A 27,150-nucleotide genomic window follows, 5' to 3' on the forward strand; every position below is an offset into this window, starting at 1 on the left:
GATCGAAGCACAAGCACGGCAAGGTTACGCAACACTCGTTCCCTCATCTCAGGGAACCAAGGTTACGTTAGTAACCGAGACGTTCCCTTTCGAGAGTACTCTCGTGTTGCGTAAGCCTTAGCTTAGCAGATGCCCTGGGCTCATAAGACAAGTAAGTCAGAATATTCTGGCCGAACGTAACAGTGGGCCTAATGGAAGCATGTGAGGGGGGAACGGGGTCGAACCCTTATTGTACCTCATATAATGAATGAATGCTTAACACATTATAGCACAGTTAATGCAGACCTAAGTCAGGCACGGTAACTGTAAGTGGCATTGCTAAACCGATAACAGTCTAGCCTGTAAAGCGGGAACATCCAGGTTATAGAACCTGATAAATGTAGACGGAGAGGCCCAGCCTGCCGCCGTACAAATATCCTGAAGTGAAATCCCACTGGACCAAGCCCAGGACGAGGCCATGCCTCTAGTGGAGTGAGCTCTGACGCCCAGGGGGCAACAGAGGCCCTTGGACGCATAAGCTAAAGAAATAGCATCGACTATCCAACGTGAAAGGCTCTGTTTTGTGGTGGCCAGACCTTTAGTGCGGCCACCAAAGGATACAAAGAGCTGGTCTGATTGTCTGAGAGCAACAGAACGCTCCACATAAATCCTCAGAGCCCTGACAGTACAGAGAAAAATTTGCGTCTCTCTCAACATCAGTAATAGGGAGAGCAGACAGAGAAATAACTTGCACTCTGAACGGAGTGGCAAGTACCTTAGGAACATACCCGTGTTTTGGTTTGAGGATGACTTTAGAATCATTAGGCCCAAACTCAAGACAGGTAGCGCTCACGCAGAGCGCATGCAGGTCACCCACACGCTTGACTGAGGCGAGAGCCATCAGGAAGACAGTTTTGAATGAGAGATATTTCAAATCTACAGACTGCATTGGTTCAAATGGGTCACCGTTCATGGCCTCTAGGACTGTGGAAAGGTCCAGCTAGGACATTACCAGCTTTGAATGACGCCGCTAGGTGCTGGATGGAGAGCGCGTGCTGTGACGTAAGCCGCGCTTTCATTGACACAGAGTCTATTTCTGTTCCCAGAAAATACATTTTCTGGCTGGGTAACAGCGAACTCTTGGTCCAATTGATTCTGAGACCCAGATTCTCTAAATGACTGAGTAGCGAAACTTTGTGAGTCACCAGTTCTGTCTCTGACTGAGCTAGAATTATCCAGTCGTCTAAATAGTTCAGTATTCGCATGCCCTGTTGTCTCATGGTGCGTTCACACCGGACACGAATAGCGTGTAATTTCAATGTTAAGTCAATGCAAAGACGCATTACGCGCGTAAAAAATTCCTGCGGCGCGAATGAGGCGTAGAGCACGGCGCGGTAGATTTGAATACGCCTTATTCGCGCGTCAAGTTCGCGCGAATTGAGCGTCTGGCGCGTTACGCGCAAATGATTTTATGTAGTGCTTTTTGTGCATTCACGCGTTTGACGCGAATTCGCATCTGCCGCCCGAGTTGAAAAATCTGAACTTCTGCGTCAATTCGTGCCGCGTTAACCAATCAGGAGCCTGCTTGCTGCTGTCACGTGGTGAAGTAAAAACAAAGTAAATCTTTTATCACATAAAAACTTGATTTCATACGAGACATATTCATTTTGTATTGAATGCTATTTATTCCATATCTAATTCCAGATTATATGAAACATTATTATTCTAATGTAAAGACAACCAATATACTTTAGTGCATAGGTTCTCAAAGTGCGGCCCGCGGGCCAATGGCGGCCCGCAGAAACATTTCTGGCGGCCCGCGATAACATCTGTAAAACCGTTAAAACTGTAACATTACATTGTTTTGAAAAAAATTATCTCCGTTTAGTGGTTTAGTTTAGCGGCATCTATAGGCATAAGCGGTAATTACAGGTGTGGTCCGACTGATCGCAAGTGACAAGTAACTTAATGACAAGCTTATTAAGCCGCGTTTCCATACCTTTCAAATTTTTCGCGGGCGCGAACACTTGCATTTTCCTATCAACAGTGGAAACAACTTAAAATACTCTATCATTTCTGGTCATACAGAAAATAATAATACATTATTCGCAACTACTTTTATTTGTGTAAACTCATAATAACAATAAAACGTTGTGCTTTTGTAAAATAAAACAATCAGTACGTACGCGTTTTCATGATCTCCGTGACCTGGAGCGCGAGAACTGAAACAAAATATAGCCTATGTAGGCTAAAGCTTGAAACTCGAATCGAAAGCTAATACCTTCTGATTATCCTTAAAGGTGCATTTCTCTCTAAAAGCGCATCTGCTTAACAGCTGGAGATATGTTTTTAGCCGACACTTAGAAAACAATAGTTTATTAATAAACGCCTCGCTGTTTTTTCAGACACATTTATTATCATTATCCTATAACTCACCTTTCTGTGGGCTGTGGCTCTTCTCATTCAGCACTGTGGGAAAAATATCAATTCCAGGTTCTAATTTGGCCTTAGAAAACCAGTAAAATCGACATGTTTTCCATATTAATTTGTGAATATTTTAAATGTTTAATAAAGGGGCAAAAAGTCATAAACAAAAATCTGAAAATTCGTCGATATTTACTTTTTTGCGCAGCAGTTGGTGTAACGTTAGCCAGTTCAAATTAAAATTTTGGTGTTCAACTTTGCATTTTAAAAAGACAACAACCGTTCATTTTTCATTTTTCAATTACGGGTTAAAAAAGATAGATAATAATAGTGCAAAACATTTGCGCAAATCTGAATATGGAAACGCGACTGACAGGTTGATAGATATGAATGATGATGACTTGTTTGCTAAGCTTCTATTTTAAAAGTTTCTGTGTCTCTCTCTCTGTTCTCTCTCTCTCTCTCTCTCTTTGTCTCTCTCTCTGTCTCTCTCTGTTCTCTGTCTCTCTCTCTCCCTCTCCCTCTCTCTCTCTCTGTCTCTCTCTGTTCTCTGTCTCTCCCTCTCCCTCTCTCCCTCTCTCTCTCTCTCTCTCTCTCTCTCTCTCTCTCTCTCTCTCTCTCTCTCTCTCTCTCTCTCTCTCTCTCTCTCTCTCTCCCTGTCCCTGTCCCTGTCCCTGTGGTGCTTAGCTGTTGCCCCTGAATAAGGCCTATGCTGATAAGAAGCAAGGTAGCCTGAGACTGTTTGTTCTAAATAAGTTTGTACTTGAAATGGACTGCACACAGGACTGTTATATCCCAAATTTGTCTGTTGAGGGTAGAGAACCCCAGGGATTGTGTTTGCATTGCAATTTTTCTCAAGATTTTCACAAGTTTTGCCAGGTTTGGCCTCAGTTATAAATTTAAAATGTGTTTAATGCAATAAATGTAAACTGTAGAGATGCAACCTGGTCATTAAAATGATTTCAAATGGGATTTTCTTTTCAGTATTTTTTTTTCTTTTTCTCCCCCGCCCCTTTGGCGGCCCTCAGTTCAATGTTGGGTTCCTAAATTGGCCCTCACCTATCAAAACTTTGAGAACCCCTGCTTTAGTGTATAAGAATAGTTTGTGTCTGGACAGTGTTGTGTGAGAAAAAAAAAAAAAAAAACACAGGACAGGTTCATTTCTTTTGGAGGCTGGCTCCATTTATCATCAATACAAAAATAAATTACAGATTATGTGGGTGAGGGCGAGGGTGATCCTCGCTCCGATGTGGGACAACAGGTCATTAAACTGGGCGCGAGACAGGCGGAAACACCGCTGATTGCGGCTGTCATCCAGGCGCAGCTCCTGGAGCAAATGGTGATACTCGTCAAACTGGGTTCGCCTCCGAAGGGTCTGATGGACCCAAATACGGCGACGATGATCCCTATGCCGCTGTTCTGCTCTCCAGAGCAAATACAGAGCGGTGACTCTCTCGATAAATGATCGATCAACATCAGACATCTTGTAAAAAGATGGCCGCCAACGGGTTTCGAAACTTTTGCCTCTGACGCGCAAAAGTTTCGAATCCCTGTTTCGAATTCGAATTCGCATCCCTGACGCGTGTTAATTTCGCTTCAAACTTTTTTTTTACGCGCGTCAATTTCGCTCTTGATGCGCGAATGGACACAAAGTGGTCAAGCGTATAACTAGACGCGGCAGGCGTGAATTTGACGCGCTATTCGTGTCCGGTGTGAACGCACTTTCACTTTCGCCGTGTCCATGCACTTCGTGAACGTACGAGGTGCTAAAGACAGGCCGAATAGCAGGACAGTGTACTGATAAGCTCGACCCTCGAAGGCGAATCTCAAGAATGGCCTGTGACGGGGCACTATTTGTATCTGAAAATACGCGTCTTTGAGATCCACTGATATAAACCAGTCCCCCGGGCGAATTTGCGCGAGGATTTTTTTGGTCGTCACCATTTTGAACGATCGCCGCTAATCGCTTTGTTCAAATGTCTGAGGTCTATGATGGGTCGGAGACCACCATCCTTCTTTGGAACGAGAAAATAACGACTGTAAAAACCCGACTCGCTCTGTGTTAGAGGAATGGTTTCTATAGCCCCTTTTCTCAGCAGTTTCGCTGTCTCGTAGTAGATGTGCTACTTCGCTTTTCACCGTAGTTTCGACCACGGCTCAAAAGCGCGGGGGTCTGCGAGCGAACTGCAGCGAGTAGCCTAGCTTTATTATGTTTAACACCCATTCTGACACACCGGGATGATTTCCCATGCTTTTGCACGTATGGCTAGGGGTAGAATGGTGTCTAGGCTCGGATCGCTGTGTACTAGGGATCCGGTGACCTGATTGACTCATGCTTGTGACACTGTACATACAGTGCTTATATGTGGAGGCACGCATTGAGTTACGGGAGCCTGGAACTCGAGCGCTTGGGCAGAAAGTGTTCGCCTATAGCCTTATAGCCTGTGATGCTTTCTGAGCTTCGGTGAAACGCTCCGCGAAGCCCTTGACAGACGGGCCAAACAGACTGGATGGCGAGATCGGCGAGTCCAGGAAGGAGGATCTGTCCGCATCCTTCATATCTGTTAGCGTTAGCCACAGATGGCGCTCCATGATGGTGAGAACAGCCATGTTTCTGCCGATAGCCTGAACGGTGGTTTTCGTTGCTCACAGGGCTAGGTCAGTTGCACTGCGCAGGCCTCTAAACGCCTCTGGGTCTGGACCGACCTCGTCCATAGTACGAAGAAGGTTGGCCTGAAACACTTGAAGCACCGCCATCGCGTGGAGTGCTGATGCAGCTTGACCGGCGGTGGTGTAGGCGCAACCGGTGAGAGCTGACGTAGTTCGACAGGCTTTTGAGGGGTGAGCGGCCTTAGACTGCCATCCAGCGGGGGGTGGACAAAGGTGTGTGGACACAGGACACAGCCTCTTCAATAGGGGGAAGATGCTGGTAGCCTTTTTCCTGGGCGCTGTCAACAACGGAGAACGTCGAGGAGACTGAAGTTTTCAGCCTGGTGGAAAACGGCGCCTTCCATGATTTTGTTAGCTCGTCATGGAGTTCCAGAAGAAACGGGGCGGGCCTTTGCTGAGGGGCCTGGCAGCGCCCCTGCAGAAACCATTCGTCGAGCCTGTTGCGTGCTGGTTTGTCGGGTGGAGACCACTCGAGGCCGAGGTCTTCCGCATAGAATGTGGCGGTCTCCAGCCGTGAGGGGGGCTTGGCACGAGCCGCAGGTGAGGCGGGGCATTTGAAACAACGCCCATTAATTTGCTCTTTTAGAACGTGTGTGAACGCAATGGCGACACACACGGAAGCTTTCAAAGGATATATGCGCGCCGGATGGCGCAGCGGGAGATGGCGGCTGAAGGCGGCGTAGGGAAGAGTGTCCGAAGCCGGTTTCCTCAGTCCTGCAGTGCAGTAGCTCATCCCGCTGAAGTGCTGTTCGACGGCGCGAGGCTTCTTCCAGAGTCAGCGAAGAGGATCATTCGCTAAAGGAGATGAAATCAAAGGGCAACCTCGGGTGTCTCGGCTTAATATAACCATGAGCCATTCCCATTTTGGCGGGCTGTGACGCGCGGTTCGCATGTCACATGTTCATATGTCACAGCTGCCTCTCCATAGGTTGCAGCAGTTGCCGCAGAGCAGCCAATAAGCGTGCGAGCTGTCTCGCTTAGGTCTGCTTGCTGCAACAAGTGCGTTTTAAATTAAAGAAAAATTAAAGGATAATTTTTGGCTTCAATCTTCTCGAGAAAAGGGGTTTTCCTGTAGCGTAAGCTAAGGCTTACGCAACACTAGAGTACTCTCGAAAGGGAACTATAGGATCTCCAACATTATTGGGTATTAAAGTTAATAGTAATAAGAATAAAGATAAGCATGTATCAGACAATGAGAATATTTTATACAAAACGAAACCATCAACACAGTCCAGCATCAGACAACAGCAGCTCAGCATAATGTTGACGCCTGATAAGGCAGAACATTCTCCCAGACCCAGACGGTCCAACATCGTACTGGTTCTATCACCTGCAGACGCGTAATAATCTTCGGAAACACTACCATTTCTCTGTCCATGCTCCACTTCATCTGCTAGTGAATGTAACGCTCGTATCAGCTCTGTCGCCGCCGTGTTTCCTTCCAACACCTCAAAATATGCACCATAGCGTATGTTTACCTGTTGCCGAGCCCCGCCTTCACGCAGTGATTGACAGGGCGGGGCGGGCACGTGATCGGTTCAGAATGCATTTTCAAATTGCACATTGAATTTTGCTACATTCATTGCGGGACACTTACTGGAAATGCAATCGCAAGTGTCTTAACTGTGAGTGTAAATGCAATTAAGAAAAAATAACATTAAAATTACAATTTTGCTACAGTTTTTGCTTGAACATGTTAAACATATCTAATCATTTCTGTAATACATTTTCATTTTAACTTTGCAACTTATAAAGCGTTAAAATATGTATTCAATTTACATATTAAAACTAGTGTATGAAATGGCAAATGTAAATTATATAATTGAATTTTCATTTTCATTTTGCACCAAACGTTGCACAAATGTATTGGAAAATTTAAATACAGAAATGCATTGCCATTTTGCATATTACATTTCCAATTGAAATTTGCTACCCATAAGCTTCCATACACTGTAGGGTCATGGAATGGGTTGTCCACTCAAGGGATATGCAGTGATGAAAGCTTGAGAGAGTAGTAGTGTCTGTTAGGGGCGAGTAGGCAAGGAGCTGATCTCCATACAGATTGATGTAATCTGTCAGCAGGGAAGCCCAGTGAGCCTGGCAACATAGGAATCAACAGGGCTAGCTGACAGAGAGACAGTGGGAAGATCACAGGACTTGGCAAGAGGTGAAACAGTTCGCAACATAGGAAGTGTAGAATCATAGACAGAGAATAGTCCAAAATGCGAACACTAAAGAGACTTTAGGCAGGGAAGGAATCTACAACCATAAATGCAGAAAAATCCAACAAGAAACAATACTAGACCATCTAGGCAAGAATAAAGTTCTAACTTTCCACATATTGACTGAATGTAGAGACATGAAAAATAACAGAGTAACAGTACTACAAAATACTAACGAGATGGCTGGAAAGTTTCAGAGTAGGTTTAGAGTTGTCAAGTCTAGATAAGAGTTCACAAGTCTAGATAAATCCAACCTGGTTTGGGATCAGGTTTAGTGGTCTCACAAAGCTCGGTATAAACGTTCTGTCAACTCAGGTTTGATCCAGAGTTTGCAATTAACTCTGAAGCGTGTGCACCTGAAAGTGTGACGTGCGGCAAACAGCCAATCACACGGAACATGAAGAGCTTCAGTTTAATTCACTTCTCGCGACTGTGAAACACTGGAACAATGGGGAACAAAGGAAACACTTAAAAATATTGAATGGTGTCCTACAACACAAAATCAGAGAAACAAGAATGTAACATCTAAAATGCCTTAATTTTTTATTTTTTGGCAGTTAACTATCTGGGGTCTGAGGTATTTTGGGTCCCAGAGATGTTTTTACATGCCCTGATATTTGTGCTTATTTTAGTTACTACCATTTCTAATTGCTAAAGTCTGATTACACTGTATACAGTACAAACTGTTCTACAATAATATATGTGTGCCAAATGTATGTAAAAGTTTGTATTTTTTGAGAAAATCAAGTTTTAAGACACTGATGTAAAGCCATAAAACACATACTGAACACTTGCTTACAAGACTTGTTTAAGCAGTTTTCATTTTAATTTCCTATTCCAGTGAATAACTTTAAATGTTACCTTAAAAGGTACAAATCCTAAACTGCCAGAGGTTAAAGAAATAAGTGCCGTTAACATCCGAATTCACAAATTTTATCATGCAATTTTTTACAGACATCCTGCTGAGAAATAATTGGCTGAATTTTTTTTTATTATGCATATAATATCTATGTACAGTATAGTGTTATGTTATGTATACGTATAGATAATTTGTTTTCAGTTTCCGAGTGTTTTTAAATTGATTTTAAAATAGTTCAAAGTTAAAGTTATTCACAATATTCAGTGAGATGATTTACCATGTATCTTATTTGTACAACTTTAATTACCTGACATGTCTTCTGTTAATTAGGTATTTGGTGAAGAGCTACAAACAAGCACGGGCAGGACAGCAGTTGACGGGCATTGTTTCTTACCTGAATGAACCTCAGAACAGAATACAGCCCCATTCTGTGTCCTCCCGTCCCACTGTTGTCAGTATTAATGACCTGGCCAGCCTTGTGGAGGCATACAAATTCAGAGCTTTAAAGTAAGTGGGTTCCAGAAAAACGTATAATAGATTGTAATAGATTTTGTGGTATATTATGGCAGGTTGTAAAATGTGCCATAGATAACAATGCTATTAAAAACTTGCTCACATAGAATTTTTGCAGTGACTGAGAATGTTTTTGAAAAATGCTCGCAGGTTAGTTGAAATGGCAGCTAAGAACCTCCAGGCAGAGCTACAGCACAGCAAGAGCAATGAGGATGCCTGGAACAACAGTTCCATTGATCTAGTCCGAGCATCTGATGTGAGGCTTCTTAAAAACAACCTCTGAGTAATAATATAAACACTAGGGTGTCCAATCTTGGTCCTGGAGGGCCACTGTCCTGCTGGATTTAGTTCCAACCCCAATTAAACAAACCTGAACCAAGATAGAGGTCTTCACGGCATGGGCTGTGCCCGAAAGCTTAGGCAGCTGACTTGTTGATCTCAAACAGCTTCTGAGGCATCTTAACAGTCTAATGTTCTTCAATAAAAAGCTTTGGTCATAACCAGGCCCGGCACCATGAGGGGGCTAAAGGGGAATCTGATTGATTTGTGCTCCCTCAGTTTCAATTGACCAGCCCTACACTTCCAGGCAGGCATGTTAAGACAAGTTGTTGGTCCCTCCAGGACCAGGATTGGTCACCCCTCTGTTAAAACAAATTCAGTTAATCAATTGTTTCAGTATGCAAAACCCATTAAATCATTTCATAATAGATGATTTGTACAGATTCAGCATTGCAGAAATTATTGTTTTAAAGATTTTGTTTTTGACTAATTCCTTTTCATTCTCTCTCCACAGGCTCATTGTCATTATGTGGTAGTGAAGCTGTTTGCTGCTAAACTGAGTGAGATTGGGGATACGGCTGTCCACTCTGTGCTCAGCACTTTGGCTCTGCTTTATGCCCTTCATGGAGTCGCACAGAACACTGGAGACTTTTTACAGGTTATACACCATACAGTATATAAGACATATTTAGTTCATATACTTTGCTCAACCCAGAGAATAAATCAGTACCTGAGACTGCAGAGTTTATTTAACTGAATTTACAGGTGCTGGTCATATAATTAGAATATCATCAAAAAGTTGATTTATTTCAGTAATTCCGTTAAAAAAGTGTAACTTTTATATTATATAGATTCATTACATGCAAAGTGAGATATCGCAAGCCTTTATTTGTTATAATTTTGATGATTATGGCTTACAGCTTGTGAAAACCACAAAATCAAAATCTCAGAAAATTAGAATATTACATGAAATCACACAGTAATTACACAGTAATCCCATGGTCATTGAACCAGGTTTTGGTTCTTTTGGCAGTGTGGTCAGGTGCAAATCCTGCTGGAAAATGAAGGAAGCATGAAGTGCTCTGAAAATGTCCTGGTAGACAGCTGCGTTGACTCTGGATTTAATAAAGCACAGTGGACCAAAGTCCTCTTTTCTGATGAGAGCAAATTTTGCATCTCATTTGGAAACCAAGGTCCCAGAGTCTGGAGGAAGAATGGAGAGGCACACAATCCAAGATGCTTGAAGTCCAGTGTGAAGTTTCCACAGTCTGTGTTGGTTTGGGGAGCCATGTCATCGGCTGGTGTTGGTCCACTGTGCTGTCCACTCAACGCAAGCCGTCTACCAGGACATTTCCAGAGCACTTCATGCTTCCTTCAGCAGACAAGCTTTATGGAGATGCTGACTTCATTTTCCAGCAGGATTTGCACCTGCCCACACTGCCAAAATAACCAAAACCTGGTTCAATGACCATGGGATTACTGTGTAATTACTGTGTGATTTCATGTAATATTCTAATTTTCTGAGATTTTGATTTTGTGGTTTTCACAAGCTGTAAGCCATAATCATCAAAATTATAACAAATAAAGGCTTGAAATATCTCACTTTGCATGTAATGAGTCTATATAATATACAAGTTTCACTTTTTGAATGGAATTACTGAAATAAATCAACTTTTTGATGATATTCTAATTATATGACCAGCACCTGTATATGTTGTGAAATGTTAACATTTATTAATTGATAACAGTTATGAATTGTTCTTTTGTCTCTGATCATAGAAGGAATAGTATCTCACTCACCAGATACATTAAAAAACAGGAGATATGTATCAATACTAGATCCAAAACTGCGGCACTGATCATTAATATATACTGTGTCATGATTCTGCCTTCTTGTCTTTGATTTTCTCTTGTCTTGCGGCAGAATCATGACAGGCCCATGTTTCATGTGCAGCACATGGCCATTTGTTTGGCCATGTGCTTGCGTTGTCTCGTCCCCTAGCCCCGCCCCCTTGTTATCCTCGTTTTGTCATTATTGCTTTACCCATTATCACCTGTGTTCCTGATTATTTGTTCCCTATTTAATCCCCTCATGTCTGCTGTCTTGTGTCGGTTCATTGTCGATCAATTTCATACTTTGTGTGATCACGTTGTGAGTATTCCTGGCTAGTGAAGTTCTGATCCTGTATTTGCTGTTTATTTGTAGTCTAGTTACGTCAAGTCTATGTCATAGTCTAGTTAGTATTCATAGCCCTGTCTTGTCCTGTTTTGCCCCCTCGTGGGCTTTGTTTTCCCTGTTATTTGTACAATAAACTGTTGCTGTGACCACTGTCTGCAATTGGGTTCATCTCCACACATCCCATAACAGAATGAACCGACAAACTTCGAACCCAGCAGACAGAAGGTCCTCGCCCGTCGAGTCCCAGTCGGACCTTCTTAAGGAGTGGTGGCACAGGACCATCGCCGACTCGAAGAGGGGCAAACTCCCGAACCCCTCCCAGGGAGAGCTTTCGATAACGGAGTATGCCCGGGTCGCGAATGAGAAGCGGCTCTTCCTCCCTGATATCCTTCTCAACTGCTACTTCATAGCGGGTCTCAACGCTCCTCCTCCTCTTGCTGAACGGGAGAGGTTGATAGATCGCCCGTTTTCTGACATGGTGGACGGCCTGTCACGTAGGGAGTTGCGGGGCTCTGTCTTCTCTCCATCCGTCTCGCTGCCTGTGATCCCAGAGGGTCGCGTCCTGGCCGTTGTTGCCCATGGTGATAAGGCCGGTTCCACTTCTCCTGAGGCCCCTTCTGCTCCCATTGTTCTCCATGGTAAACGAGGGAGACGAGTTTCCTGGGATTCCCCGTCTGAGTCTTCCTCGACCGAGTCAGCGCTGCCCGAGAACGCCATCCCTGCTCCTGTTGCGGTTCCAGCTGAACATCTCCAACTGGTCGCTAGTCCAGCTACAGATTCGGCTTCGCGTTCAAAGAGAAAGAAGAGGAGAAAGGGAGCCTCTCGCTCTTCATCTCTAGCTGTCGCAAGCGCTGTTCCAGAGCCCGCTCCTGCAAGCGCTGTTCCAGAGCCCGCTCCTGCAAGCGCTGTTCCAGAGCCCGCTCCTGCAAGCGCTGTTCCAGAGCCCGCTCCTGCAAGCGCTGTTCCAGAGCCCGCTCCTGCAAGCGCTGTTCCAGAGCCCGCTCCTGCAAGCGCTGTTCCAGAGCCCGCTCCTGCAAGCGCTGTTCCAGAGCCCGCTCCTGCAAGCGCTGTTCCAGAGCCCGCTCCTGCAAGCGCTGTTCCCGAGTCTGCAGTCGTGAGTGCTGCAGAGAGAGCAGCGGCCGATTCAGCTGCTGAAGCTGTCTTGCGGTCGGTTTCTGCTCATCAGAAGATGCCTGTCCTCGTCGCTGCCGAGACAATGTCTGAATACCTTAAACGTCTTGTCCAGATTCTTGAAGTCCCCGTCAAGTCAGTCAAGTCTTGTCCTGAGTCCACTGATTCTAAGTGCACCGTGAGCGCCGTACCCCAGTCAGCTGCCGTGAGCGCCGTACCCCAGTCAGCTGCAGCCAGTGTTGATCTGAGGCCAGCCACTCAGAGCGCTGTTCCTAAGTCAGCCACCGCTTGCACTGTTCCTGCTAATGTGTCCAGTCCTGTCCCAGCAGATGTGTCCAGTCCTGTCCCAGCAGATGTGTCCAGTCCTGTCCCAGCAGATGTGTCCAGTCCTGTCCCAGCAGATGTGTCCAGTCCTGTCCCAGCAGATGTGTCCAGTCCTGTCCCAGCAGATGTGTCCAGTCCTGTCCCAGCAGACAGGAGGATGTCTGTGTCCAGTCCTGTCCCAGCAGACAGGAGGATGTCTGTGTCCAGTCCTGTCCCAGCTATTGTGTCCAGCCCCGTACCAGCTGTCACCCGACCTCTGTTTGTTTCCCCGGACACCCCTGTCATCACTTCACCCCGGTCTGTTTCCCCTAAGACTGTTCCTCGTGTTTCCCCATCCAAGTCTGCCCGGACCCCTCGTCCTCAGTCATCGTCCTGTCCACACAAGACCACAGTCCCGCCCATCCACCCTGGACTGCCCCCTAAGGACTTTGTGTTTCCCCCCAGTCCTCCCATCCACCCTGGACTGCCCCCTATGAACTCTGTGTTGTCTCCACCTCCTCTGCCTTGTTTGTTGTTTTTGATTTTTCACCCCAATCCTGTCATTGTTTATTCATGTTTGCCGTTGTTGTTGTTTGTCATGTTTTGTTGGTTTGTGTCCTTGTCTCAGTCTGTCATGTCACGTGTTTAGTGTTCCCTTAGGGAGCGTCTGGAAGCCGCTCCTTAGGGGAGGGGTTCTGTCATGATTCTGCCTTCTTGTCTTTGATTTTCTCTTGTCTTGCGGCAGAATCATGACAGGCCCATGTTTCATGTGCAGCACATGGCCATTTGTTTGGCCATGTGCTTGCGTTGTCTCGTCCCCTAGCCCCGCCCCCTTGTTATCCTCGTTTTGTCATTATTGCTTTACCCATTATCACCTGTGTTCCTGATTATTTGTTCCCTATTTAATCCCCTCATGTCTGCTGTCTTGTGTCGGTTCATTGTCGATCTATGCCATACTTTATGTGAATACTGCTGTGATGTTACTCTGTGAATCTTGCCTGTGAATCTTGCCTGTGCTATTATTTCATGTGAGTCATTGCAAAATAGTTCCTGTGAGTATCCTGTCTTCGTTACGAGTCCTGTGAAGATCCTGTTTGTGTATTTGCTGTTAGTTAGTGTCTAGACTTCTGTCAAGTTTATAGTCTAGTTAGTATCCTCAGTCTGGTCTTGTTTTACCCCATTGTGGGCTTTATTTTCCCCTTTTTGCCTATAATAAATCGTGTTTAGTGTACTTTGTCTGCGCCTGGGTTCTCCTTCCTCATCATCATAACATACTGTTTATCCAGGGGTGTCAAACTCCACAGCCCTGCAGACTTTAGCTTCAACCTAAATTAAACTAGCCTGATCCAGCCCTTCAGGGTTATTTGAAAACTACAGGTATGTGTGTTTCAACAGGGTTGACCATAATGGTAATTGAACAAACTAAGGGTTACAGGATTAGTTTTGAGTTGACAAATCTAAACCAATCCAATCAGGCTTTGTTTCGGGGACCACAACAGTGATCACCAACTTTCTCCATCAACTCAGGCTTTAATCCTGAGTTCATGGAGCGTGTGCTTATCAGTACGAAATAGTAAAAAACAATATTTTTACACCCTCTTAGAACAACAAAAGCAAAATATGCAAGGAACTTGGAAAGTACTAAACAAAATGATTAAAAAAACAAATAACAAACGAGAGTGTCCAAGTTATTTCATAAATGACAATGAAGTCCCTATTAGAAATCCAAAGGAGATAGTAAACGAATTCAATGATTATTTTGTTAATGTTGGTTTCAATCTGGCTAAAGGAATTACTGATTCAAAAAGTAAAAACATAAAGAGATGTGAATATATCAGTAGGAACTCTTCCTCCATGTATGTGTCTGACATTACCAAAAATGAAATACTGGAGATTGTGAAGGGTTTTAAAAATAAAAGGTCAACCGATTGGACAGATATTGATATGAAACTAGTTAAAAGTATAATCCATTTAATATTAGAACCCTTGACTTATATCTTCAATTTGTCCTTTAATTCTGGCGTGTTTCCAGATCAGATGAAAACTGCAAAAATTATTCCAATTTATAAGAGTGGTGATAGTCATGTTTACTCAAATTATAGACCAATTTCATTATTATCCCAATTTTCAAAAATACTGGAAAAACTTTTTCTGAAGAGGCTTGATAGTTTTATAGAAAAATGCATGATATTAAGTGACGATCAATATGGATTCAGGAGTGGTCGATCGACTTCAATGGCAGTTATTAAATTAGTTGATTATATAGCATCTGCATTAGACAAAAAGTATTTTACTTTGGGTGTTTTTGTCGACCTCAAAAAAGCCTTCGATACCATAGATCATAAATTGTTAATGAATAAATTAGAGCAGTATGGTTTTAGAGGCCGTGCTTACTCATGGTTAGAAAGTTATCTTGACAATAGATACCAGTATGTACATTTTAATGATCATCAATCAGAAATGCGTAAAGTAACTTGTGGGGTGCCCCAGGGTTCTTTGATTGGTCCTAAGTTGTTTATTTTATATATTAATGACATCTGTAAGGTATCCGATTTGATCAATTGTGTTCTATTCGCAGATGACACAACACTGTATGTATCAGGGGATAATCTTCACCAACTAATTACTGATGTGACTAGAGAACTATCCAGAATTAAGCAATGGTTTGACCGAAAAAATTTTTTTTTTTAATTTAAGTAAAACCAAATATATTATATTCAGTAATCAACAAATTAAAACAAGCATGAGCTTAAAGATTGATGATGTGGTACTAGAAAGGGTGAATGAAAACAAATTTCTTGGAATAATATTAGACCATAAATTATCCTGGAAACCACACATCGCTCATGTTCAATCAAAACTGTCCAAAACAATAGCTATATTACATAAAACCAAGTATTTTCTAAATACGCCCTCTCTGTATATTCTGTATTGTTCTCTTATTGTTCCATACTTTTCTTACTGTGTTGAAATATGGGGGCATGCTTACACCTCAAATACAAAACCTATTTTTATTTTACAAAAAAAAGCCATAAGGATAGTCAATCATTCACCGTATAATGAACCGACAAACTCAATATTCTCCAAATTTAAAGCAATAAAATTTCCTGATCTAGTCAGTCTGAATACTCTTGTCTTTATGTTCAAAGTTAATAGGAAAATATTGCCTGAAAATATATTATGTTTGTTTGAAAATAGGGAACAGAAATATAACTTAAGAGGAGAGAGCATGTTTAAAAAACAAATGGTCAGAACAAACTTTAAAATGAACACCATTTCGTTAAAAGGGGTCGACTTGTGGAATGGTCTCACCGATGATCTTAAGAGGAGCAATTCCATTCATTATTTTAAAAAACAGTTTAAAACCTTAATTCTTGATAAATATATGGATGCTTAAGAAAAATTGTCTAAGATAAGTTTATGTATAATTGTTGTGCATAAATTGAAACAACACAAGCAATGAATATGTATATATGTATGTATGTATGTATGTATTATACATGTATATTGTTTATGCTTAAATTTTGATGGGTAGATGTTGTTTTGTAAATAGGGTAGGCGTAATAAGCCATGGCTTCAGCCTACACCTTTTCGGTTACCATCCTTGTTTGTAATGAATTTTCGGTACATATATTTTGTCCTATGTTTTATTAACCGAATAAACCTTCATTCATTCATTAAGTGACATCAATAGCAAACAGCCAATTACATTCCTTGAAACATGCGGCGCTGCGATTCGGATTCGCTTCTCGGGGATTCAATTCTCTCTACTGCTGATGATAAAAATATCTTACTATATCAGTGCAACTGGAAGTTGTTAAGTTAGTTTATATAGTTGATAATATACAGAGATTTGAACCTGTAAGCTCATGTAGTCATTTTAAAGCTTTATCTAAAGCATATTTATTCTAGAGTGTGTTTATATTACGTAATGATCCATAATTAATCCATCCTTAATACATATCTATATATATTTATTTAAACTAATTTCTTAATAACAGTTGTTGAACTACAATACATTGCTTATGTGCAATGGATAAAGGGTATAATAATTATATAAATCATATAAAATAATTATAATAATTCGTAATCACTAAATGCCAGAGGATTTTGTCTTTCAAAATCTTACTATATAGCAGTGGTGAGTGGGTGCCGCGTCATGTCAAAAAATGTGCCCAGTTCAGATATGTTGGATGGGTTTAATAAGCGAGACGCTCACGTTCCCTCTACACAGTGTTAGCTACTCACTTTCTTACTCTCATGACACATAGCAGCACAGCTAAAAGTATTCCTAATATGTTGGACCTTTTATTGAAAGTAGTCTACATTAAGACATGCCTTCACAAGCACCCCGTAAGAGCGGTGATTGTGAGGTTTGAGTTGAGGGAGGCGCGAAAGGGACATTTTTAAAATGTGCTTTATTTTTGTAATTCCGTTGGTGCCACTAATGTCGCAGAAACTACATACTTCACCTTTAAACGGTACAGCGCATCGACTTAGAACACACAAAAGATTCAAATCTAAATCAGACAACAAATAAGACATACCATGGCAGGTGTTAATTTAAATGTATGCAGGAAGTCTTTTTTAATTAAGAATTAAAAATAAGTATAATATAATACAGATTAGTTGCTTATTATAAATGAAATGCAAGTAAAATATAATTATAATAAATCAATAAAAATATATGTATTCTTTAAAGAGATGCTTCCAGAGGTCATAGATCCTCTTCTTAATATCATTCATTCATCTTTGTCATTAGGATACGTACCGAAAACTTTTAAACTGGCTATTATTAAACTGCTTGTTAAAAAAACGCAACTTGATCCTACAGAATTAGTCAATTACAGGCCGATCTCGTATCTACCTTTTCTGTCAAAGATACTAGAAAAGACAGTATCCTCACAACAATGTTCCTTTTAGAAAGAAATGTTATCTGCAAGGATTTCCAGTCAAGATTTAGACCGTAGTACTGAGACTGCTCTTTTTAGAGTTACAAATTATTTGCTCTTATCATCCGATCGTTGTTGTATCGACGACGACAATGCAGTCCTGAACAAATAGACTCCTTCCCTTTACCTCTGTACAGATAAAACGTTATCAAAATGATTCTAGTCAAGTCAAGTCAAGTCATCTTCATTTATATAGCGCTTTTAACAATGTAGATTGTTTCAAAGCAGCTTTACAGAGATAAACGTATAATTTAAGGTAACAGAGAATGTTTTGGCTTTATAGCGGTTCTTTAATAAAATTATTTTACAGCTAAAGTTAGTTTTGATTGATTCGCTTCCGTTGCAACGATCATTTGTTATTAAATTAGGGGCCGCCAAGAAGACACCATTCTCTTTACACAAACTTTAAACGCGATCCTGTGAGAAACGCTGATGGCGTTCACATGCGCATTAAGAATTGGTTCTATAGTTATGTGCGTTTGAATATATGTGTGCAAGTTTGTTATTCCCTACAAACCAAGCCTAAACAAATGACTGGTGTTTCCTTATAGTTTTGATTCAGAATTTTATTTTATTTTATCAATTCCGGGTAGATACGCAAATTGAGTTTTCCCGACGACGCTTTATCTGTAGAGTGGTAAAGGGATCCTCCATAGGGAGAGACTAGTTGGCACTTCAGCACTGCGTTGTCATTGGGTCCAGGCGCAGGCCCTTCATCAGATCTGGATACGGCCTGGATCCGGCAGGCTGCGGGAAGACCTCGGGATAAACAAAGACACTAAAATTAGCGTAGATGCCATTCTTCTCATGATGTAACAAGTACATCAGGATTTATGGGAAGTGTTCCCGGTTCCAGCTGACCTAATCTATGCAGCCTAACACTGAATTATAGAAGTCTATAATGTATTATGTGAATGCTATGTCAAAGAGATGTGTCTTTAATCTAGCTTTGAACTGACAGAGTGTGTCTGCTTCCCGGACAATGTTAGGAAGATTGTTCCAAAGTTTTGGTGCTAAATAGGAAAAGGATCTACCGCCAGCAGTCAATTTTGATATTCTAGGTATTATCAACTGGCCGGAATTTTGAGATCGCAATAGACGTGAAGGACTATAATGCGTTAAGAGCTCGCTCAAGTACTGCGGAGCTAAACCATTTAGTGCTTTGTAAGTCATCAGCAATATTTTTAAATTGATGCGATGTTTAATAGGGAGCCAGTGCAGTTTTGACAGAACTGGGCTAATATGGTCATACTTCCTGGTTCTAGCAAGAACTCGAGCTGCTGCGTTTTGAACTAGCTGTAGTTTGTTTATTAAGCGTGCAGGGCAACCACCCAGTAGAGCATTACAATAATCTAGCCTTGATGTCATGAAAGCATGAACTAATTGTTCCGCATTTGTCAATGAGAGCATATGACGTAATTTAGATATATTTTTAAGATGGAAAAATGCGGTTTTACAGATACTAGACACGTGACTTTCAAATGAAAGATTGGTATCAAAGAGCACACCCAGGTTCCTAACCGACGACGAAGACTTAACAGAGCAGCCATCAAGTGTTAGACAGTATTCTAGGTTATTACGTGAGGAAGTTTTTTGTCCAATAATTAGAATCTCTGTTTTTTCAGAATTTAGAAGTAGGAAATTACGAGTCATCCAATTTTTTATATCAGCTATGCATTCTGTTAATTTAGTGAATTGGTAAGTTTCGTTAGGTTTTGAAGAAATATAGAGCTGAGTATCGTCAGCATAACAGTGGAAGCTAATTCCATGTTTCCTAATGATATCTCCTAATGGTAGCATGTACAGAGTGAACAGCAACGGTCCTAGTACTGAGCCTTGTGGTACACCATACTGAACTTGTGATCGATGAGACATCTCTTCATTTACTGCTACAAATTGATAACGGTCAGATAAGTATGATTTAAACCATGCTAGTGCAATTCCACTAATGCCAACATAGTTTTCTAGTCTATTTAAAAGAATGTTGTGGTCAATGGTGTCAAACGCAGCACTAAGATCGAGTAACACTAATAGAGAGATACAACCACGATCGGATGATAAGAGCAAATCATTTGTGACTCTAACGAGAGCAGTCTCAGTACTATGGTATGGTCTAAATCCTGACTGAAAATCCTCGCAGATATCATTTCTTTCTAAAAAGGAACACAGTTGTGAAGATACTGCCTTTTCTAGTATCTTTGACAGAAAAGGTAGATTCGAGATCGGCCTGTAATTGACTAATTCTGTAGGATCAAGTTGCGTTTTTTTAACAAGCGGTTTAATCATAGCCAGCTTAAAGTTTTTTGGTACGTATCCTAGAGACAAAGACAAATTAATGATATTAAGAAGAGGATCTATGACCTCTGGAAGCATCTCTTTCAGTAGCTTAGTCGGTATAGGGTCTAACATACATGTTGTCGATTTAGATGATTTAACGAGTTTAGTAAATTCTTCCTCTCCTATAGCAACGAATGAATCAAATTTTTCCTCAGGGAGACTACAATGCACTGCCTGATGCAATACTGTAGTAGACGGTTGCATAGTTATAATTTTGTCCCTGATATTATCAATCTTATAAGTGAAGAAGTTCATAAAATCATTACTGCTGTGCTGCTTGGAAACATCTGTGTTTGAAGCTTTCTTTTTCGTTAGTTTAGCCAATGTTTCAAATAAAAACCTAGGATTATGTTTATTTTCTTCTAATATGGTTGAAAAATAAGCAGATCTAGCAGCTTTTAAAGCCTCTCTGTATGCAATCGAGCTCTCTTTCCATGAAATGCGAAATACCTCTAGTTTTGTTTTCTTCCAGTTGCGTTCCATTTTTCTGGCTGCTCTCTTAAGGGCCCGAGTGTGCTCGTTGTACCACGGCGTTGGATTATTTTCTTTAATCTTCTTTAAGCGCAAAGGAGCAACTGTGTCTAAAGTGCTGGAAAAGAGAGAGTTAAAAGTTTCTGTTGCAATATCAAGTTCTTCTAAGCTATCTGGGATGCTGAGATGATGAAACTGATCAGGAAGATTATTAATAAAGCAATCTTTAGTGGCAGAAGTGATAGGTCTAACATATTTGTAACACGGAGTCAGCTTTGCAGCCTTGGCTAAATGTAATTTACACGAGACTAGATAATGATCTGAGATGTCATCGCTCTGCTGCAGAATTTCAACGGCATCAACATCTATTCCATGTGATATTAGATCTAGAGTATGATTACGACGATGAGTAGGTCCTGACACGTGTTGTCTAACTCCAATTGAGTTTACAATGTCTTTAAATGCCAAACCCAATGCATCTTTTTCATTATCGATGTGTATATTAAAATCACCAACAATTAGTACTTTATCTGCAGCCAATACTAACTCTGATAGAAAGTCCGCAAATTCTTTGATAAAGTCTGTATGGTGCCCTGGTGGCCTGTATACAGTAGCCAGCACAAATCTCAAACGTGATTTATCATTTATACTATATATTTTTACATTAAGCACTAACACTTCAAAAGAATTATATTTAAAACTTGATTTCTTAGTGGTTTTGAAAATATTACTATAAATTACAGCAACACCACCCCCTTTGCATTTCAGACGAGGCTCATGTTTATAAGAGTAATCTTGCGGGGTGGACTCATTTAGAGTAATGTAATCGTTTGGTTTTAGCCAGGTTTCTGTCAAACACAGCACATCTAGGTTATTATCTGAAATCATATCATTAACAATGAGTGCTTTTGAAGTAAGCGATTGAATATTCAGCAACCCAAGCTTTAGCATTTGCTCATCTGTATTATAGCTGTTTTTTATTTGTTGAACATTAATTAAATTTTTAACCTTAGATGGGTTTAAACGTTTTTTTGGATTTCCAAATTCGAGGAACAGACAGTCTCTATATGATGATAGCTAGGTGAAAGAGGCTCTATGTGATGGGATTTATCTGACCTGGGTGACGCGAGGCCGCTAGCAGACGGTCGGTTTAGCCAGTCTGTCTGCTTCCTGACCTGGTGCCCAATTTGTCATGTTTGAGCTCTAAGACTATGAGCCATATTACTAGAGAGAAGAGCAGCACCATCCCAGGAGGGATGAATACCATCTCTTTTCAACAGGTCAGGTTTGCCCCAAAAACTTTTCCAATTGTCTATGAATTCTATATTATTAAGCGGACACCACTTAGACAGCCAGCGATTCAGTGAACACAATCTACTAACTATCTCATCACTCCTGTGAACAGGAAGGGGGCCAGAGCAAATTACAGTGCTTGACATCGTACTTGCGAGTTCACACACCTCTTTAATATTAATTTTGGTGATCTCCGACTGGCGGAGTCGAACATCATTAGTGCCGACATGAATAATGATCTTAGAGAATTTACGATTAGCATTAGCCAGCACTTTTAAATTTGCTTTGATGTCAGGTGCTCTGGCTCCCGGCAAACATGTGACTATGGTCGCTGGTGTCTCTATTTTCACATTCCGTGTGATCGAATCACCAATACTAGGGCACAATCAACAGAATTCTCAGTGGGTGTTTCACTGAGTGGGGCAAATCGATTTGTTATGGTAATCGGAACAGAAGAGTGGTTTTTTGATCCGCGACTAGAGCGATCCCTCACTGTCACCCATTTGCCCGGCTGCTCAGGCACTACTTCAGCTGGAACCGCACCATGTAAAGAGTTCACGCTAGGCGCATCCAAAATAGTATCTAAAGCTCTAGCACTCTTACTATCCTCAATTAAAGTTTGGATGCGTGTCTCTAGTTCTGAAATCTTCTCTGTCAGCCTAACTGACTCCTTGCATTTATCACATATAAATCCTATATTGCCAACAGAGAAGGCTATGCTAAACATGTGACATGAAGTGCAGGTGACAATAACAGGACAAGACATTACTCACTGTGTTTGTTGACTGATTCTTACTCACCTGAGCAGCTTTTAATGAACTCAAAGGCGCGGGCACGCGAGAGAAAAATAAAAAAATAGCTGAGCGCACGGGTGGCGCGTTAACAGGCTAGCAGTAGCGAATTACTAGCGTGTTGTGCTAGTAGTAACGGAAGCTAGCGATGTCAGGTTAATCTGAGATGTTGGGTAAGCTGTATTTAGTATAAACAACTACAAATTGTAGTAAATGATGGTTCAAATCAAAGAAATACGAGGCTAAGACGGAGCTTACAGCACCGAAGCAAACAAACTCACAGCAGGCAGCGAGGCAGACAGGAGCAATCGATCAGCAGAGTCGAGCAGATTCCAGTTCGTATGGATCCGTGGAAACGACAAAAAAATCTGTATTATGCAGGCCAGACAAGTAATTTGGTGATGTCACTTTCTAAAGAAAGACTACGCACATATATATTCAAACGTGCATACCTATAGACTAAACACGTAATATGCATGTGCAATCCGTCACCACTTTCACAGATTTTGAAGTTTACACTAAACCGGCTACATGGTATAGGCCCCTGGTATTGTACTCTTCTTTTTTTGTTGTTAAATATGTGTTAATTAAGCTTGAACTATTATTGTTGTTATTATTGTGACATATTATTATAGTATTGTGACAAACATACTGTATCTCTGATGAGCTTTTGAAATTGATTTGTCTAAAACTAGGGCAATGACTTTAGAGCTTTTATGTTTGCATGAATTCCGACTGTTCTAACTTTGAGCAATGTGTGTATATTCTAGTGTACTCCAAAAAGTTGACAACATTCATTTGAAGCAGATAAACACATTTACAGTCTTTCTATTCTGGTAAAACAGACACAAACTTTTGATGACTCTAAGATATAAATACATTTTTGTCTAATTGTCTAATACAATGCTGTTTACAATGCTGACAGGGTTGGGCCCTGTCTTGTGGTTCACAGGGGTGTCCCACAGATTTGCAGTATGTCATTGGACATGGAGACAGCTGCTCCTAGACCAGCAGTTTAGCATATCTCTTTTAGGTGTAACAGCTGTTCCTGATCATATTTTTCTTCTCTGTCAGGCTGGTCTGCTAAGTGTTCCTCAGCTGACTCAGATCTCACAGAGGCTGAAGGATCTCCTCTCTGAGGTAAGGCCCAATGCAGTGGCTCTGGTTGATGCCTTTGACTACCGCGATGAGATGCTTGGTTCTGTTCTGGGGCGATACGATGGCAATGTCTATGAGCACATGTTTGAGTGGGCCAAGAGATCGCCTCTGAACCATACTGAGGTGAGTAAACAGTGCATTGGATGTCTGTGAAAATTTTGTCTTATTTTAGAAATGTGAATGTATCGTATTCATGTCTGGTGAAGAATGCAATGGCAAATTGTGTTGTGCAAGTTAAAAACTTTTATTTTGTAAAATGATATTACAAGAACCTCATATTATTATTTTTTTCTTAAGGTGCACGAGTCATACCACAAGTACTTGAAGCCCCTACAGTCCAAATTGTAAGCAGTGCATTTATGGGAGAACAGAAGAGTCTGTCCAAGACAGCTAATATCGTTTGCTCCACCAGCTGTAGATTTCCTTGTCATCTACTGTAGAAAAGGACCTTCTATTCATCACATGTAAGGATTCTGCTGTGAGAGATGAGATTATTTTTTGTTTTTGATTAATTTTAAATGGGTATGGTTCTGTTATGCATTCTAATTATTTAGAGAAGTAGGTCATGATTGCTGTCTCTATGCACTTAAAATAAATAATAATTTCAAGTAAATCCACATTCATTACTTTTTGTAATTGTATAGATTATTTGTTGTATGTAATATTTGCTTAATTTGTCTCTCTAGAGGATGTGATGTTACAATAAACATACCCCTGATCCTTCAAAATCAAATCATCAAACTATATTTGCATAAAATCCAAAATCTTCTGGGTCATAAACTTCAAATGAAATGCTAAAAGTGAATGTTTGTACTATGAATACTGTGAATAACTTGAGTTTGAATGCTATTTACTGAATAATTAAATATTTGAGGGTCAGACATACATACCCTCTTTAAAATCATAGTAGCGAGAATCAAAATCAATGTATTGGTAGTTCTATTGCATTGATTTCCACCATTTACATTGAAGTGTACTGATCTGTGACTGGATTTTTTTCACACTGTTGCTATTTCAATTCTTATGCTACATTAATAAAGGAAAATTATATCATTTACAGTTGTGTAAATCGCGGAGTATTTTTAATTCATGAATTTACGTAGTGGAATTTTCATTTCTAATTACAATTAAAATATTTACATTTAAAATAATTATAAACACATCGAGAGCATATGGTAAACTCTGAAGCTTGTGTATGCCTCATGCTAAAACAAATCTCATCTCAAATCTAGCTTTGGAACAGCATGATGCTAAGTAAAGTATGACAGAATATTAATTTTTGGGTGAACTATCCTTTTAAGGGTAATGCACAGTCCACAGCTTTGGGTCTACCGTAAAATTATGGTCTTTCTCCACCTTTCTAAAGATAGCACACTGATTCTTGAGATAAGAGACAAAACATGTCCTACACACAAAAGTCCTCTTTATGTTAAAAATAAAGAAATTCATTAAAATAAAAATGCTTAAAATGTTGCATCTAAAGAAAATCTGGATACTCAGGACATTTATTGCTTTTATTTTTAAATAATTTTGTTAGTATTATTTTAAATGCATGCTCTATACTTAACCTGTCCTCAGCATGAGGTAACAATCTAAAACTGCCAAACAAAGTGTTTCAAATTGCAACAAATTCAAAAATAAATTAAAGCTGCAAGCAGCATTTATCGGGGTTCAATCAGTTAAGGCCTTTAAGCACACAAGCATCAAAAGACATTAAGTTTTATTTAGCAAGCATTTAACAACTGCCATCATAGATGAAAAAGTCAATTTACAGCCAATACAGGCAGTTTACCATAGGAAATATATGGTTTTAAAACGTTTTTACAGTTATAGCACCTTTTTGCCTGAGTCTTACAGTCTTGCCTGATCTCCACCACTTTTATTAGTAGTACTCAAAGTGTGCCCATATATATGTGTCAAATTTGTTGTAAATATGTCATTTTGATAAGGAGTTTAGACAATTATATTCAGTGGCGTAACGAGCCAACTTATCAAGGGGGGCCCCTTGATGACGCAATTGATGACATTGATGACGCAATGTCCGCGAGTAGGCTACCATGAATAGGGCAGGATATGATCATACACAGCATATTAAGAGATGAGATGACTAACAAAATCAGGAGTAGCCTACGCTCACCAAAAAAAAAAACAAAAAAAAAACACACGACAGCGCACCATAACACATTGTTAGGCCTAGGTCCAAATACATAAAAAAGATGCTCTCTTACATTATAGCGGGATTTTCCGGGCTTTCCTATGTGCAACTGCAAAGTTGTCGATTAGATCAGGATTGTGCGCACGGGCATTCTCAATTGACCCTTCGCAGGGAGTTTGATTGACAGGCGATCTGACTAATCATAATCCGCCATTTTGTCCAACAAAGCAGTCAAGAGAGTTAGTAGATTAACATTGGAGGATTTAAAGCTGGGGTAGGTAAGAATGGTCTAAAAAACTTATTTTTCAAATTTGTTTAAACTTTATGTATCAATACATAATTAAAATGTAAGTATTCTGAAAAAGAAAGTATAAAAATCGAGTGTATGTAGACCTCTAACGACTGTTTTAAAGACAGCTCATTATTTCCATTCAGTCCACCCTCTCCCTTCTGGGGTCCTTCCAAAGCCACGCCCCCAAAACACATGAACGCGCGACTCCGACAGCTGAGCTGGAAGACGCATTTATTATTTACCAAGCGGCAACCTATGGAGCTAGAAGAGTCTCAATAAAGATAAATGCACAAACTGCATTCACATATGCACACACAGGATACACAAATGCACACACATGATTCATAAATACACACACAGGATACACAAATGCGCACAAAATTCACAAATGCACACACAGAATTTAAAAAGCACAGAAGATTCACAAATGCATACAAAATTCAGAAATGCACACAAAATTCATAAATACACACACAATTCAGAAATGAAAACAAAATTTACAAATGCACACAAGATTCACAAATGCTCAGGACAAGATTCAGAAATGTATTTCTGATGCACACACAAATATATCTTGATTTACAAACTGCTTGCGGTCTGTGAACTTCACTGCATTTGTGTGTGAATTTTGAGACTCCCCTGACTTGGCTCGACACACAAATGCCTTTTTTTAAACAGGGAATGACCTGTGACCAATCAGATACCTCCCTTGTTTTAGCCAATCACAAGAACGCACCCCACGTGGGGGATTGTTTACTTGTAAGCCAATCACATGAAGTGTGGGCGGGAGCGCTAGAGCGAGGTGGGTGGAGTTCTGCCAGTTGGTTGAGACCATTTTTTACAGTCTATGGTTGAGGCGGTGGGCCGGACCTCGAAATTACGAATTTAATACTTACCTCTCAGCTGTGTACGTTTTTTTTTTTTTTTTGCTGAGGCCATGTAATAAAATCGTATAAGTACTGCAGACATTGTTTCCAACTTTGTTGTTTGCACATTTGACGCAAAATGTCCTTACAAACTCTTACTTTTTTAAACCGGCAAGTAAGCAGGAGTACTAATCATAACGTTAGAAAACCTCCCGTTTCCTTGACAACCAATAAATAATGAACACAGATTCTACGGCGGAGGCAAAGTAATCTTTG

At 40.7% G+C, this 27,150-nt stretch overlaps 1 protein-coding gene across 2 annotated transcripts in view; it reads left to right on the top strand.

Moving 5' to 3' along the window:
* acox1 (acyl-CoA oxidase 1, palmitoyl) overlaps positions 1 to 24,620 on the top strand; it is a 37,920-nt gene extending 13,300 nt beyond the window's left edge. For both annotated transcript variants that reach the window (XM_079884411.1, XM_079884412.1), the window contains exons 10-14: positions 8,485 to 8,661; positions 8,818 to 8,923; positions 9,461 to 9,604; positions 23,478 to 23,684; positions 23,859 to 24,620. In XM_079884411.1, the coding sequence (XP_079740537.1) occupies positions 8,485 to 8,661; positions 8,818 to 8,923; positions 9,461 to 9,604; positions 23,478 to 23,684; positions 23,859 to 23,909 (685 nt within the window). In that variant the 3' untranslated portion in view covers positions 23,910 to 24,620. The remainder of the gene's footprint in view (positions 1 to 8,484; positions 8,662 to 8,817; positions 8,924 to 9,460; positions 9,605 to 23,477; positions 23,685 to 23,858) is intronic.
* The last annotated feature ends 2,530 nt before the right edge of the window (positions 24,621 to 27,150 follow it).

Source organism: Squalius cephalus, assembly GCF_949319135.1.
Source record: "Squalius cephalus genome assembly, chromosome: 10".
NCBI classification, from domain to species: Eukaryota; Metazoa; Chordata; class Actinopteri; order Cypriniformes; family Leuciscidae; genus Squalius; species Squalius cephalus.